This window comes from Aythya ferina, assembly GCF_964211825.1.
Source record: "Aythya ferina genome assembly, chromosome: 2".
Lineage (NCBI taxonomy): Eukaryota > Metazoa > Chordata > Aves > Anseriformes > Anatidae > Aythya > Aythya ferina.
In genome coordinates, this window is record NC_140297.1 from 16,222,202 (window position 1) to 16,239,221 (window position 17,020).

Here is a 17,020-nt window from a genome sequence, read left to right on the forward strand (position 1 = left end):
AAGATGCAGCAAAATTACCCCAGTGCAGAAGGTAGGTGTTAATCCATCTTCCCATCATCTAACTTAGTGATGTTCAAGCCGTGTGGGAAAGTATCCAACCCTCAGCAGAGAGTATCAGATTCCATCTTTGCTGGGGCCAGATGATATGATTTTCTTTACCAGAAGATGACAGCTCTACATGAGGAATACAGCCTGGGGGAATCTTCCCTCAATCTCACCAGCCTGCTGGGCTGCTAGGCACTTCATTGTACAGGCTCTGCTCCTCTATGCTGACATTTGCTTCTGCTGTGAAGCCCACTGTATGAAATGATCTCAGAGGCACATATTATTGCTCCTCTGGACTTGCAAAAAAAAATTAAATTGGGGGGGATGTAGGAGGAGAAGGAAGTAGCTAGCCTCTTCTTTAGGAATTCAGCAGTCCCTGCCAAAGACTTTTCCAACTCCTGCCTTGTCTTTAGCACCCCGTTCCTGAAAACATGCTGTTGCTGATCAGAAGACAAAGTACACAGGTTAGTAATAGGGTTTCATAAAGGTCACATTTCAGTGTCTCCACTACTAGCCATCTCCTGCCAGGTATTACCAACTCCCCTCAGCGACATGAGCCAGCTGAGTAGAAACAGAGCAATTGCTTCTGCTCTTAATGGACCTGCTGACTGGGAAGGAAAGAAAGGAAAGACTGACTTTATCCTCGTGGTAGAATCCAACAAGGGTGTTGCTTTCCCTATTCAAACATACAGATGTCCATGGGAGAAGATGACAGTTGTCAACAGTTGTTTCTCAAGTTGTAAAGTTTTTTTTGCTACAGAAAAAAAATCAGTATCATCATGAGGTCTCAAGGTCCCTAAGAGATATGCCTTCCCTTGCAAAAGGACATAGTTTGCACCAATTAAGGCCTGGCAACTTATTCAGAGTGAGAAGTGCTCTGAACTAGCAGAACATGGCTGTTACTGTGCCTTCTTCCCTGGACAGTACCCACACACCTTTCTTTTACCATCCTCCACTGGAAGTTGCAGGGTCTGTTTCCAGTCTTACATAACCTTAGATGAAATGAAAGAAAAGCACTACAGTGCGCCAAGGAAACTATAGTAGTGCAGAAGAGAATCTGGTCAGAGTACCCTTACACGATTATCAACTGCAGCTTCAATCACTGCTCACTGAGCAGCAGTAGCTCTGCCTTACAGAAACGAATCTAGGAAGCTACTGAGAAAATGCCTCAGCTCTGTGCTCCAGCTTTTCCAGCAGCCACCTGTTTTGTGTGAGACTTGTTCTGGATCTTCAAAGACTTTCCATCTGCCCCACTAAACCAAAACCCAGTTACATCAGCGAACAGTATTTTCATGCAGTCTTTTGACACACAGAAGCTTATGAAATCGAAGAAGAGCTAGACAGAAAGCATCAGGTTTAAGCAACTCTGTTCTCAGAATCCACTTTTAAAAATCTGATGTCTGAATCATGCTCCCACAATGAGGGCACGGTAGGGAAAAAAAAGCACTTCCTTTAAGAAATGGGTCACCAGAGTAATGTGGCAACTTGGGAATAATGCCATTACCGGGCAGAAGGTTTGCTAATAAAGAATGGAGTATGCACCTTCAAATATACTTGTGTTTATTAACACCATTGGGGGAGCACCTGAGTGACTACCCTGGGACAGCAATGTGTGGAAGGGCACGACACATTCAGAGCAGCCAGGCACAGCAATCTGTTACCTTTGCAGTACTGGAGCACTGTCTCCATCGCGCTTTTCCTGTCTGTAGCCCACCTGATTCGAGCTGATCCAGCAATTTTGTTTTCCACAGGCCACCAGCCTTGCCACAGGTACACTTCATGGTGATTGTCAACAAGGAACAGTGCTATAAAGCCAAAAAGCAACAAATCCACCATTAGGTACTTATTAGTTCTCTGAATTCTGCAAATAAATTCAGCCTTACATGTTTGTCAGCATCAGAACAGGATCATTTCAATGCTTACCAATCCCTTTTGTTATTCATCCAGCTGAACTTCAGCTGAACCCAGATTTTCTGATATAAACAAGGTATTTTTATAGCAAGCTTTTGGAATACATGCATGTTTGATTAGTTCTCAGCATCTTTATTGTCGAAAAATTACTTTTATTGCTTAATGCTGTATAAGCATCACATACACACATTTTCCTGCTATGAATTGAGTTAGAAGTGATTACAGTAACTGAATTGCTGCCCAAGGCATGATACAGTTATCTATTTGCTTGTTACTGACATATATTAAAACATATACCTGGCTGCGGGGCAGTGTAAAGATCCTCTTGCAAGAACGGCATAGAATTGATGACAGCAGGGTCTCTTGAAGGGTAGACGAACTCGGTGGCTGCGAATTCTCCCGAAGAACTACTGAGGCTGAACAGGCGGGGGGTGAAATTAAACTTTCCAGGATCTTGAAAGAACAAAAAATTAAAAAAAGAGATTTTCAATAGAAAATGATGGAGATGAATATTAAAAAATATATAAAAAATCAACTTTTAGAGTGACTGTAAATTCTCTGTGTTTTTTGAAAAATCGAGAAAGATAACCAGATGTCCTGGGGGACTGGCAGCAGCTGTGATAAACTTGAGCTAAAAGGCTGGCTGCCATCAGCTTGAATACAATCCTGGCTACTTGCTATCAGCCGTTTCATAACTGGCTGTTTTGCAGTTCAAGTAAAGCAAGCCCATCTCAGAGTCTACTTTTTAGCTGACAAATTTTCCACTTTGTAAATCAATCCCCCTGCTACCTTTGCTGGCAGTTCCGAACCGAGACTGGACAAGAATGTATGCAGAATCACTTCCTAATCCCTTCAGAAGAGAAGCAAAATGTGTTGTTAACAGCGTTAAGTGTTGCTCTGTGCTGCCTGAAAACAGAGGGGCTGCAGAAGGGGGAGAGAAGAAAATGAAACACGTTGTGTTCCAGCACTTTCCTTCTGCCTCCTTGGACAGTATTACTTAACTCAGTGGAGGGTGGTTGCTTTTGGGTGTTTTTTTTGGAAGCCTGTCTCTGAAAGGATCATCTCAACTACCGAGTTCTTCAAAAGCTTTACATTAAATCTCACAGCACTGTAGACTAGTAAAGTACACAGTAAGCCCAAGGCCAGAAATGCAGGCCTACCTTGCAACATGCAGTCATAGGCCTTTCGATCTCGCCTTCCCAACGCATCCCAGAATCCCAAAGGCTCTGACCCTTCATCACATTCATGTATTGTCACCTTGCTGCTGCTGTGCAGCCCTGCTTCCAGCGGACATCTACGAAACACAAAGAAATAGTGAGCCCAACTTTCCTGCCCCAGCCACCACTACACACACCTGCTGACTCCTTGTATTACTAGAATCCCAAACCACCCTATAGGTTTCTCATACATTCCACGTCAACATAATCTTTTGGAAAATTATGACAAAAATTATCAATAAACAAGGCAAAGAATTTCAACAACCATTCTCATAGCACTTCTGATCACATACCCAAGGAGGAAGAGATGCTTGCATTAATTCACTCCATGGATTCCCACTGTACAAATTTGTAACTACTGCTGTCCTCACATGCTTTCTTAAATTCATTTCCTCTCCCTTATTCACAAGGTTCATCTCCCTTGGTTCTAATCCTCCTATCAAATGGGATTTATTTTGCTACTCAAACATTGAGCATCTCCCTCCAAATGGAAAGATACTATTTTTGCAACTGTAATTACTTCAGTAGGATGGATAAGTGCATTTGACCCCAAGTGAAAGTGAAAACACGTGTTTTCCCCACTCCAATGAACAGACTACCTGCCATTCCTCCTCCTCAGCAAGCAAGTATATGCTGCAATCATACTCAGAGGACAGCTTTATTTCATTTTTTCTTTGAGGCAGACTATTTTAGTCTGTATAAACATCTCCAAAACATAGGTTAGACACTCACTGTTCTTTTATTTTATTGGCTGCTGTTCTTCCTACTTCCTTGGTGTGAGATTGTGCTTTGCAGCCATGCCACAGGTAGATAAGGGCTTTATTTATATTGAGGACAATCATGGATGTCCGGGAACGCAGGCTGCTGCAGTGACATGCTACTTCAAGTAAGTTTCCTTCATTGGGAACTTCTCCTCGCACGCAATATAGTCTCCAGTCACCTGGAGCAGACAGGAACAGTGCAGCAGTATTATACAGTCATGTGGAATTGAAAATTCAAGACCTCTGCTCTGGAATATTTGTTCTGATACTGGATGAATTTCACATATTGTATCTCTCTATCATCACAGAATAAACTAGCTAAGCAGCGGGTTTGGCTAACATCTCTTGAGAAATTGTGCTGCAGAATAAAATGCCTTATGAAGGCATTTTGCTAGTAGAGAGACTTCAAGAGTCACATCAGCTCTGTTATGAGCAGAAGAGTCAAGTTTTTGTTCTGTTGTTCCATACAGGAACAAAAAGGGAAATAAACCAAGTAGTCCTTCTATTCAGCTTCGCTTCCTCTGTGCACCTTAGGCACAGCAGGTCACATTCAGATGTGAGCTGGAACATTTCCAAGCTACATCTGCTTTGAAATTCTCCTACCTTAACTGCAGCATTCAAGGAATATGTCGCAAAGTGCAATGAATGGGTAACAAAAACTTCATTTTGTTTTAGTCACAGAAGAACTGCTCATAAAAATGATCTTTTTCCTAGGCCATGTAGAAAAGAACACACTGTAAACAAGCACTTTGCTCAATTAAAAAACATCTAGAGCAATTTATACATGTATCAGTACGACAAAGTCAGCTTGCTCTTGACTGACAAAATCCACTCTAAGCTCAGGTAAGAAACAAACTACCTTGAAAGCAAGGCAGTCTCATCGTTTTCATGGCATTCATTGCTCTTTCCTACAGAGCATGGCAGTTGAGACCCTCACAATAGGTAAAAAGGGATTTGGGGGCAGAAACTCTTAACTAACAGTAATTTACTTTGTGCATTTTCTTCCTCCTCTTCCCTTCTTCCAGCATGCACAATCATTCCTCCTTGGAAGCACTGCAGGAAGCATGGTGGTTCTTTCCCTTGAAGCACTTGTACCTGGAAATTGAAAGCACCAGTACTCATTAAAAAAATGAAGCCAGTATATAGACTTAAAAAACTGCTCCCTGTGGTTTATTAAAAATTATATAGTTGTGGCCAACCTCGAAGATGGCTTTCCTTGTACTTTGAAACTGCTGACTATTGTTTAAGTTACCATATACATCAACACGCAATGAGTTTCATATGTGACCTGCATATTTAAAGAAACCTCTATCTGGAATCCAACAATCCAGAGTTTTAGAGGATAAGAAATACCAAATAAACTTTAAATTGGATTAGATTAAATTAGCTGTTATTTGAATTCTTTATAGGACTGGGCCATATTGCCTAATATTCTTTGAAACTATTATGGACATAACATAGGAACTGAAGTAGGTTTAAAATTTGCTGCAAAACTGGCTTATGTGACAACATGCATATTCTTTGCTTATTAAATTTTATATATAGCTAATCTGCTACAGCCAATCATTAGATCAGCTAGCTTGCACAGCATCCCACACACTGGGCCAAGTGTATTTGTACATCTTCCATGTGAACCACTGGCTTACTAGTCATGCTTATACTGCTGCTGAAGAATTAATTACAGCTTTATCAAGGTACTAACTTTAAATCTCCCATTTTGTGTGCTTGTAACAGCCAAGCCACAGCAACACTTAGCTCAGCCTAAAGACAAAGCAAGCAAGCCTGTGCTCTGTCTGATCTTTAAACTGCCTGTATCTGCAGTTGCTAGAATCTCTGCAAAACAACACAATCTTCTCCATAATTACAGAGGAAACAAATTGAAAATTTGATTTCAAATGTATTTCCATGCCTTAGAGCCCAGCAGAGAGTGCTTCTGACAGAGTTCAATGAAACAGAGTGCTTCTCCTCAGAGCTGGGAAGACAGTCCTGTTACCTGAATGTGTACTGGAAGGAAAGGCACAAATTTCTTTCACTGTGCTTCACCTATCCCTAAGGGGGGAGGAGAGAAGACATTTTCAGCCATTCCCAGAAATATTATCTTTATAAGAGGGGTTGGGGAATAGCCATCCATAGAGGAGGCTGATGTGTCTCTGGAAGTTGGACTAAAGCTAAAAGTAATTTTGAGGGCTGGCTATTTGTACCTGCAAGGACACCTTAACAGAAAGAGAGTAGGAAAGAAAGATCACCCACTTCTACTGCCAGTGGCCACTTGGGCAGGCAAATCTTACCAAGACTTCCACCTAGGTCTGCAGGAAACTCACCTGTGCTCCTCTCTCTTCATCAAGCTCCACTGTCATCAGTGCTGATGTCCCTTTCTCACTCACTGTGGAGTGTCTTCCTTGCCAAAAGAAATACACACATTTCTCCTTTCCAACAGCCCTTACTTGTTGCTCTCCTTTTTGCCTGCTTCCAACTGCAAAACAGAAAGCACATGCTGAAGAAAGAACACTGGCTATAAGTTTAAGTAACACGTGGTTAAATCTCATCTGCCAGCTCAGCACTATCCTGGCCAGAACAGGAAAGATAAAACGTCCAGTTGGAGGAACATCAGGTCACCAAGCCAGTGTAGTGTGCCCTTGTGCAAAGCTGGTATTGTCTCTTCAGGTGGAGATAAGCCCGTGTGGGCCAAAAAGAGCATTAAGGAAGAACTGGTAGTATTTGGAGAAAAATAACTGACAATCACTTAAGCAAATTAGCCTGTGAAATGCTATGTCCCCTCATGTTACCAGAAGAGTGCATTATGGCTCATTTTCCACATTACACACTGTTCTTTGGCAGCAGACAAAGTAGCTGGCTGCTGAGTGATACTGGAAACAGCAACGGTCGGCAAAGCTACAGGTATAAAAGAAAAATCATTCTTGGTAGAAAACCTACAGAACAAAAGAACACCAAAGCAGTATTTTGCAGTTGTAAAAAAGTTAGGATCGGGTAAGCTTCTCCCTTGTTCCCCTCCCTCCCCTTTTAAAATTAACTCAATATTTCATGTTGGTTTGGAAACAGGGTTAGCAGCAACATTTTTTAGAGGAACATTATTTACTTGTTATAATAAGCAAACAATGTTTAGAGTAAGTGAATTTCAACAATAAAAGCAGTTACAGAATATTTTACTCTTTCCAGTGAATACTATATAAACAGATATAATTAACTGAAGATTTTCAAAACCAAGGAGCTTTCAACCAGATTCTTAAAAAAAAAAACAAAAAAAACCCAACACATTAAAACTTCAGCAGTGCTGACCAGCATCCAACTGAAATACTTAGGAGAGAGCATCCTGTTTTTTTTCAAGTTGAGAATATTCAAACTACTAGTCATTTCTAAAATATATGGTTTCACAGTCAACTGTACATCCAAGCCCATAAAAGTACAGACTCTTACATAAAAATGTATTCTTTTTTGGAATGATGGAATATGTTTTCATCCATTTGCAATAAAAATCTGTTTACAGTTCAGTATTAGTGTTACCCACTTCTCCTAAGGCTTACAAGCTTTGGTATTTTTCTTGGATTCACAGTATCTGAACTCAACGATCCTGCATAAGACCTACATTTTTTGGCTAAAAGCCTGAAGCTGTATAGCTGTTTTACTCCTTTGAACCAATTTTGATATTTTCCTACTTGGAGCAATCATTTTTTAGGCTATTTCTATTTTACTTACCACAAAAGCCACTTCTTATTTTACTGCCAGAAGGGAGAGTTCCAATGAGCATACCGAGCTGACTGACTCTCAACATTTACCTGCTGCTCTCAGGCATTTTGTCAGGACGCAGTCAAAATTTTCCACTTGAGACTGAAACCCATAGCAAAGGGTTTCCAGAAACAGCAGAAAGGACAGCAAGGGCAATGAGTTGGTAAGGGCCTTTCCTGTCATTGTTACTGTTCTCCATTACCCAGCAAAGGCTTTCCTTGTTGCTAAGCCTACCTCTCTTGCAAGACATTCACCCCACTGTCATTAGTCTAGCTGCCTAATTATTTTGGTGTTAAGCTGCGGGCATTATTTTGGCTTAATGAGCTTTCTTGTGAACACACATACAACACCACTGTTGGGCAAAAGCAGAGATGGACAGTGTTACATTTGATGTATGAAAAATAACTATAGTTTCTTTTTTTTTTTCCCCTTAAAAAATAATAGTTCTACTACTTAGTGGCCTAGAAAGGCTAAATTTCTAACTTTTGAAACAGTTTCATGTACAAGAAAGCCTAGGTCTGGATCTTACCACCAACGGCAGCAGTTTTAGCTGCACTTATCTATGTTTCGGCAGGATGAAACGAATTGTTCACTAACCTGTAGTGCTCACCATGTACTTCCACTTCACAACATATGTGTCTCCCTCATGGAATTGTCCTATGCTTTGTTTAGGCAGCCTACTATAATCGAATTCGAGGATGTGCCAGACATCCACAGACGCAGTGATAATTTCAAACTGCCTTCCATCTTCTCCTTCTACCAGTCCATAGCCCCGGCCAATATTCATTCCGTCTAAGACCGTGCCTACAGTAGTCTGGGGCACAGCTACCATTAGCATGACATCGTATGGTTTAGTCTCAGATCTGGATTCTTCCTGTGGGAAAACACAGAACAGATTTCTTTGAGCATAGCTTTTTTTTTTCTTCTTCCCCCTTACCCCACAGTTCCACCCAAACAGTTTGACTCCTGCATATTTCAGTACTTTGATATATTGTCATCACTTGATGCCTTGTCAAAACCACCTTGCCAGTCTTAACTGTATTGCTCAGCACTAATAAAAAGCAACTCTGTGGCTTCACTATAGGTGGTGATGCTCTGACCTCAGGTCAAAGCCAGCAAGATAAAAAGAAGTGCTCTGAATCCTTAAGAACAAGCTGCCCTGGCTTCCATCCCAGCTAGGCCATCTAGTTTGAAATACCTATCATGCTTATTAAATGCACCTTCTGGTGAAGGGATTCACTAGAATTCTTCTCATTGAGTTTCTTCAGCTCTGTCCAATCAAGAAACTTTTCTTTGAACAGTATGGTCTCGTTATGTTCTGTGAGTCTGCCAAACACAGCCCAGTCTGGACGTCCTTGTCCCTTTCTGTACAAGAGAATAAAAGAAATAGAATCAAATTAAACACTGTGAAATAAGGGCTAGAAATCTATGTTTCTGCAAAGATTAAATTTGAGTTTTGGTACCTGGGTATGATGGGATTGCATTCTCCTGGGTCCAGAGGATTTATGTCACAATTTGAGTAGTCAAAGGTGCCATTCCACAAGTGTTTTGCCAACTGGAACGCCACTTTTCTTTGCGCTAAAGTAACTTCCTTTCCATGCCACACATACACTTCACTGCCAAAATCAAACACCAGCACCTAAAAAAACAAACCAAAGCAAAACCAAACCAAAACAAAAAAACAATTTAGTAACATTCAGTTAGGTTAGCTGATACCCTGTTCCTCCAGTTTCCTGATGCTGCAAGCTAACAGTGCGTCTAACACAAACTCCTCCAAATATTTGCATTTGTGCAGTAACACTGACTGCTAGCAGTATAACAACAGTAAGGCCATGGCAGTGGTCTGCACCATGATGGCTAGTTGTTGCAGATACTAGAATCTAAGAATATCCTGTCTTTAAAGGGACCCACAAGGATCTTTGAGTCCAGCTCCCAGGCCTGAACAGGATTGATGTGCACCAGAACGGTTACTAAAGTTAAGTACTGGGGATACTATGAGGTGTGTCATTAGGTGATAGCTAAGTCACTAGCAGACTAGAAAGCTCTGACAACTCAAAAACCGATTCTGCTGCATGACTGAATGCTGTCCAACTACAGCAAGCTTCTCTGAGGTGTAGACCTGTACTCCATCCCATAACAGGAAGGCTGACAGAACATGCAGCCTGGGTAACTGGCTCAGCACACAGGCAGCAACTTGAATGTGTTCAATAAAGTGCATCATGTCTTTATTTCAGAAATCTGCCCTCATTCACTCTTAGAGGAATGAAATGGTGAAAAAGGTGAAAGAAAAAAGGCTACTAAGGATATACATAAAATGCTTGAAATGGGAAACAGTTTTTTATTTATGTATTTATTTATTTATTTTTTTCTGAAGTGCTTCCTGTTTTGTACTGCATATTTTTTGAGTGTTAGAAGCCACCATTGACAAAAAGATTTACACTTCCTAAAATAGTATTTCACTTTAAATATAACACGCTTAAATTTCTTGAGACCTGCAGGACACTCTCTACAGCAACATGTCCATAAACAAAAAAGAACCAATTTTCAGTGAAGCCTCTCCATGAGCATTTGCAGTTACTGAAAGTCTTATCAGCTCTATGTTCCTGCACTTACCACAGGAGCAGTAAGGGGCACGATACCTCTTTTGGTTGTAGCAGGGTACATTTTGGCATCTTTCCCCAGTAGTCATCCTCAGGAATGAGTTTATCCTCTACGAGGCGGTAAATGCAATTTGTTTCTATTATGGCAGCTTCATACATTTCATCTTCTTCAGGACTTCCAGCGGCTTAAGGAAAGGATTGTCAAACATAATCAGATGTTAATTTTGTATTACTTTTTTCTAGAGAGAACCAACTCAACTATTTTATTGTGATAAAGCAGCAGATACTGTAACCATAAGAATACTTACACTGGTAATTTGTCTGGCCACCAAGGAGTTTCCAGAAGTCTTTGGCTGCATGGGTATGGGTATTTATTCCTTCTTCAATAGTCTGTATATAAGAAGCTCTACAGCCAAGTTCCCTCTTTGTTTGAATTAAAGTTGCAAGTTCTGAAGCCTAGGAGATTAAGAGTTATCTGAACAGGATTGCATAAACCTTTGGAACACTTGTGTATATGGCATTCAACAAGAAGGCAAAAGTAGGTAATATATAATACGTGAAATAACAGTAGAAGTAGTTATTATTTGTTGCCCTAAATAAACAGACACTAGAGAAAAACTTACAGAAATACATTCATTCTTTCATTTGCCTTAAAACAAGACTTGATCTTAACGAACATGGGAATAAAAGGACATCCTGCAATTCAGACTTTTTTTGTTTGTGTGCAAATTCATTTCCTGAGGATATCCTCTTTTCTCTTGCAGCTTTGCAACCTACATGCTCCTATGTCAGCTTTCATTCAGCGCACAGGCTAAAACATGTTTATGGGAAACCTGCATATCTACCTGACTTTGTTACACACAAATTTATTGAGACAAGTGGCACCAAGGCTCAGTTACATCAAAGAGATGTATGCTGTGATAGTTCTAAAAATAAATAGTAAAAAAAAAAAAAAAAAAAAAAAAAAAAGAACTAGCACTTACCTTTGCTTTTTCTATGACATTTGCAAACTCTCCTACCCACAAGAAACAGAGGTGTGGAGTTAACAACAGGAAACAGTCTCCACTGTTCAGTGACGAGGCCCTTGGTTCAACTAATCTTGTTTGAACATGTCTTCTTCCTAAAGATAAAACAAAGCTAATTATATTCCTATGAATAATGCCATCAAATGCCAAAGTCTAATTGTTCTGAATGAAAGACAAACACTCCTGGCACATTTAGCAAACTATATGGAAAAGGACTGTTAAAAAAGAAGAATTAAAAGAACATTATGGTGGAGGAAGGGTTTTCTCACAGGAAGCAAAATTTGTTGCCTCCTATCAGCTAATATTTCTATTATTTCCTGTTCTTGCTTTAACAACTTTATGCCCTTCTGGAAAGAAATCAGTTGTAAATGGCAGAGGAGCAGCCAAATTCTAAAATCATTTACATGTGCTTCAGTGAAGGTATGAGACAGTTTCAGAAGTCAGTAAAAAGTTTTAAGGATTTTACTTTGCCAAAAAACTAGCTATTATTTTGCAAAATCAGATACATTGCTATGTCATGTAAAAGGAAGTGGAGCAAAAACATTGTCAGTTCACCTCCAAATTGCACTGAAGACTAGAAAAATTGGACAGTCCAACATTTCTACTGGAGGTAGCTGTAATTCCTGAAACATTCTGTTTTCTCCTTAGAAAACATACATCTATTGGTAAGGTTTTGCATTTGCCACACGGCTTTCTCTTAGTGTGAAAAGAAAAGCTTTTGTGCATAAATCTTGACCTGGAGATCTCCTAGAACAAAGTAAGCATTCAATTGTGATGGCAACTCCCACGTATTGCAATCAGCCCAGAATGTGCAGAAAGTAAAAAACAGCTCTAGCATACCTTTAATTTGCAGCAGCATTAGCTTCTTGTATGGCACAGCACTGTTGTTAGAATTTTGCTCTGTGAGATTAACACTCCGCAGGCTAACATTGCTGAAGTTCTCCTTGCTTGCCAGGCCAGCAAGTGCTACTTCTGAGAAATTTGAGTTTGTGGACACTTGCACATTAAAAAAAAAAAAAAAGAAATGGAGAAAATACACACACACACACAAAGACAAAATTATATTCAAAATAGCTTTGGTTGCTGCATTACAAAAAATATTTTCCTCACATATTTCCAGGTTTCCCCTCCTCAACAGCAACACTAAAAAACAAGTTGAATGTAGATTAACTGCTACCCTCAAGAATTTGTGGGTTTAGTAGTACCTAAGTCTCCAGATACCATCCAAAACTAAACTGTCAGTGTCAGAATTACGATCTTTGGCAGAAATACTACCTTCAGTAAGAAACACGACTTACCCAATGTTTTGTGAAGTACTGTGCAGAACTTCAATGCCATATACATGATTAATGATGAAAGAGACCCAAGTCGCCAAAGCTAATGAACTCAAATTCACTTCAAATTTGTCTCAGCTAGTGTGATGCAACAGCCATTTATATTTCAAAGAACTAGTCGTGTTTTACTGTAAACTTAAAGCCTTAAATTCTTGGCTGCTTTTGCTTATTTCGCAACCAAAGACAAAGCAGTTTATGAATTTATAATTCAGGGAAATGATTCTCCTCAAGTGGCAATAAAGTATTAGACATATCATTAGTGTTTCATCAATACAGGCAACTTTTAAAAATGATCTCTTTTTACTCAAAGTTAATGAAGAAAAGTTACACTCCAAATGTTAAAAGTGGCTTGACAAACCTTTGATAAAATTGTACAGTATCATCTCATGCTGTCAGTCTGGTTCTCAGGAGACAGCAATGTCACAAGCAAAACACAAAGCACTGCTACACAGCACAGATCAGATCCTTTATGGAAATTAACCTTTGGGAGTCAAGAAAGCTAGTTCCAGTTTGAAAGAATACAAGGACCCAAAATTGAAGCTAATGTACTTGAACAAAAATTTTCCTATTCTTCCTGGCTCCCCCTCACCCCACAGCATAATATTTTTCTAGATTTGCTTTGCTTGATCTCCTGCCCTCACCCTGCAAGTGTAACAATGCTACCTCTGCACAAGGTGACTGCTATAAATAAATAAATATGCACAAGAGGAGGCTGCAGATAGCTTCCCCTGAGGAAATCAAACATGCCCTTTTCTTCAGACCTCCTAGGCCAACCTACATTCAACCTTATACCTCAACTAATTTATGGTCTCCTGGAGAATATGTTTTATTCCTTTTTTTTTTTTTTTTTCTGTGTTTTGTTTTTAATTAAATTAGCAAGACAGTGGCTTGTACAAACCATCCTGTTAGCTTACTTTTTTCTACTTTCATTCTCTTTGATTCCATGAAGGCAACATTCAGTCTTTGTTCAGTGTACTCATGAAGTATATCTTCTCTTGCTGCCAGCATTTTCAGGGGATTTCTTGAAGACTGAACTCGGCGCATTGGCCTCACTGCACGTTTGTGCTCTGCTACAGAAGATATTAACCTGAAAAACAGTGTTTAAAATCATTAGTTGAGTTTCAGTTGCTAGTCAGAAGCATCTAATGACAGGAGATTGGCTTTGATTTGGAGTGTGATGTTTGTAATAAAATCAGAATCAGTTCACTGATCCAGACTGAAGAGTAGTTTCAAATATATGTAGAAGAAATGGACATGCCCAGTACTAACATATCTACTAAGATATCTACTAAAACATCTTAAAGCTGAACTTTTTGACCACCACCCCTATAGCTGCATTCAAAACAATGAAAATAGTAAATCTTACTTTGGTGCATAGGGATCAAAGATGGCATCAAAGTCCTCATCAAGGTCCAAAGGCACTGAGGAGGAAGGGAAATCCACATGGCGATAAAATTTGGAAAATGTTTCATCATCATCCAGCTTCATCACCTCTTTCACAGATTTTCCTGTAACTGTCAGTACTGTCTCTGGCATCCCAGCAACTGCAGGAAAAGAACCCATGCATTAAATAACTGAATTAGAGTTTCTAACTGTAGAAGAAGTTAACAGGGTTGTTGTGGTTTTGCTTTGGTTTTCTTTGATTGATGGAATTCAAGGGAAATATGGTAGAAATGTCTGTAGGAAAAGAAATGATAAAGTGGGACCGTAAGTGCTACTGATATGCAAAGATCTTTATTACAAAATGGTTGAAAAAATGGCGAAATACAAAGTTAGGCGCTATCAAAAATGTGTTGTTTTGGTAGGATGTTATATGCATTTTATGGTCTTGTGTATTCCATGGTGCCTCTGCCCAAACAAATCCTTGCCTTGAAAGATCTACTAAAACTACAAGTGGAAAGTCACTACTTGACATTAGTTAGTACAGTGCAATCATTATACAATGCTATTGCCTCTGCTACTCAAACGTGAATGCATTTATTTTCAGTATTTGACACTACAATTCACAAAAGAATTTTTGTCATACAACATGGAGACTAACATATAAGATGGAAACAGCTAGATGACTCTAGACAGCTTTATATATGGCCAACAAATTATTCAAGAAAGCTGTATGAGCTGCTACAGAAAATCAATTTTCAAAAATCAGGAAGGTGGATGAATTGTGCTTGGGAGCAGCTTAGTGTCATATCTTCAATTTAGTAAGTTTAAAAAACATTTAAAGCTGTTTCATGGTATATGTTCAATGCAGTTCAGAGTGTCTTGAGTGTGTAGATTTCAGAAATACTGCTCTCAATAAGAATGTGTACATCGTATGTGGAGAAAAAAGAAAGTTGCACTTTTTTGCATTTGCGATTTATTCTGTTGTATACGTGTAATGCAATAGTTTGTTTTTGTTTTTTGATAAAATTTAGCAAAGACTGAATCAGGAAAACAAGCTGTACAATCAGAAAGTATTGTCTGAACAAAGTAATATTCAGCTTCTGTTACCAGATATTTTAACTTAGAAGTACTTCAAGTGATTTAGTGAAGTCTGAGTGAATACATTGCCTTCTTTGGTAATTGTACTGACCTTTGTTATTCAGCCTTCCCAAGAACGACTCCAGCTTGTCGAGCTTCATATCGGATTCCAATTGCATATCAGGCCTGGCTTCAATTTCTGAGCAAAACAGAAAGTAAAACTGGTTAAGTCATGGCAAGTAAAAAAGTCTGAACTTATTTCAGCCATTTTTGTTCCTTACCTTCCAAGGGCTTTGTCACTGGAGTGGTAGACTTCTGCCTGTTACTGAAAGGGGATGCTACTGGTGTTAGTGCACTTGGAGAAGCCAGGCCTGCATAACAACAGAGAACAGAAGAAACAGTCTCATGTCAGACCACATCTGAACAGTAAGAGAGCACGCTATACAGGGGAAAGAGCTGAGCCTTGCCATTTCCTGCAGTCCATTATACTACCCCAGCCTCCACAAGTGTTGTATCAGTGATGTTGGGAGTGTGCTGCCCTGCCCATTCCTTAAATCAACAGCAATCTCAGAAACTGCCCCATTCACAAGAACACAGCTATTTTCCAAGTGTCACTTGGTTTACATTTTGGACTTGAGTTCTACTCAGGCCACACGTTAGAAACACGCAACCATTCTGAACAAAAAGATGCAAAAAAAGAGCAGGGAAATTACCCAGACCCTGGTGTTGTCTCCCCTGCCTGGACCCTTTTTTAACCAAAACTATTTTTAATAAACATAGCAGGATGCTTCTGACCTGTGAATACAGTCCCTGGATTAAGCAGTAATTCTTGAGCACAGCTGTTTTGTGTGTGTGTTTTTGTTTTGTTGTCCTATAGCACAGGGAAGCAGAAAAGTAGAAATGGAAGAATCTCCACCATATCAAGCAAAATTGTTGAATTTGTACTCTTCTCCCTCCTCAGTAACTATCATGAAGCAATTCATTTTCGACTCAGTAGATAAAAATCAAAGGACATTTTTGTTCTTTTGATACAAATCTGTTGCTCTAGTAAAACAAATTGTGCTCTATGGATTTAGTGCTTCTGATTAGGTAGAAAAGCATACTGTAGTGAAGATTACATCTATTAACCATTGTTGCCTAGGTTTTCAGTGAGGGAGGAAAATGATATTTAAGCCTTCCTCTAATAGCTGTTCTCCACTTAGCCATAGCTTACTAATTACTGAGTCACGTAAGTTTAAGTCATTAATTGTTCTGATCAGATAAACCAATGCCGTGCTGAGAGAAACTACACTAACCATTTTTTCCACCACCTTTACTGCAAGTCCTAGCAAGTCATAATTACCAAAAACTGGCACAGATTTAAAATATAATCACGTAGTTTTTCCACAAACACACATTTCCCCTGTTACCTAAGAGACTCAATTATTCAGCAGGCTTTAAGTCAATTGGTAAAGCCTTCAACAAGATGTATTTGAGAGGACACAGCTTTTAAGCAGCTCTCCCAGGACTTAATCCACAAGACCACAACGAGATCTGCTTCAGATGTTAGTCAAGAATCACCTTCTGAGTAGGACTGAAAAATTTTAAGCTGTAAGAAGCAATTAAAATACAGCATCTGTGCACCCGTATGTAACAAGGATTTAATTTTGCATTGCTTTCTCATCATCCCTTAAATTAAAAACCTATCATGATAATTTCTTCTTCTAGGCAACAGAAATAGCACACATCTGCATAAAATCCCACTCGGGCTACTTTTATTGATGTCACTGTCACTGGATTACCTTGTTTCTCCACAAGACTGATTAAAGTACCTAAAGAGATCCTTTAGGTACAGAGTTAGGTACAGAGGATATTTTTCTTTCCCTATTAAGAACAAATGCTATCACCTTCTCTTCCTTTCACAAGATCAATGTATTTGGCAAA

The 17,020-nt window shown here is 39.4% G+C and overlaps 1 protein-coding gene across 17 annotated transcripts in view; it reads right to left on the bottom strand.

The window, feature by feature from the left end:
* Positions 1–17,020, bottom strand: part of SVIL (supervillin) — a 135,819-nt gene that overhangs the window by 4,630 nt on the left and 114,169 nt on the right. For all 17 annotated transcript variants that reach the window (XM_084512046.1, XM_084512041.1, XM_084512042.1 and 14 more), the window contains 17 exons: positions 15,379–15,468; positions 15,210–15,296; positions 14,004–14,181; positions 13,552–13,724; positions 12,144–12,299; positions 11,262–11,398; positions 10,587–10,734; positions 10,318–10,463; positions 9,142–9,317; positions 8,899–9,043; positions 8,276–8,552; positions 6,256–6,407; positions 4,924–5,029; positions 3,906–4,113; positions 3,117–3,250; positions 2,254–2,409; positions 1,707–1,850 (listed from right to left, as the gene is read on the bottom strand). In XM_084512046.1, the coding sequence (XP_084368172.1) occupies positions 1,707–1,850; positions 2,254–2,409; positions 3,117–3,250; positions 3,906–4,113; positions 4,924–5,029; positions 6,256–6,407; positions 8,276–8,552; positions 8,899–9,043; positions 9,142–9,317; positions 10,318–10,463; positions 10,587–10,734; positions 11,262–11,398; positions 12,144–12,299; positions 13,552–13,724; positions 14,004–14,181; positions 15,210–15,296; positions 15,379–15,468 (2,613 nt within the window). The remainder of the gene's footprint in view (positions 1–1,706; positions 1,851–2,253; positions 2,410–3,116; positions 3,251–3,905; positions 4,114–4,923; positions 5,030–6,255; positions 6,408–8,275; positions 8,553–8,898; positions 9,044–9,141; positions 9,318–10,317; positions 10,464–10,586; positions 10,735–11,261; positions 11,399–12,143; positions 12,300–13,551; positions 13,725–14,003; positions 14,182–15,209; positions 15,297–15,378; positions 15,469–17,020) is intronic.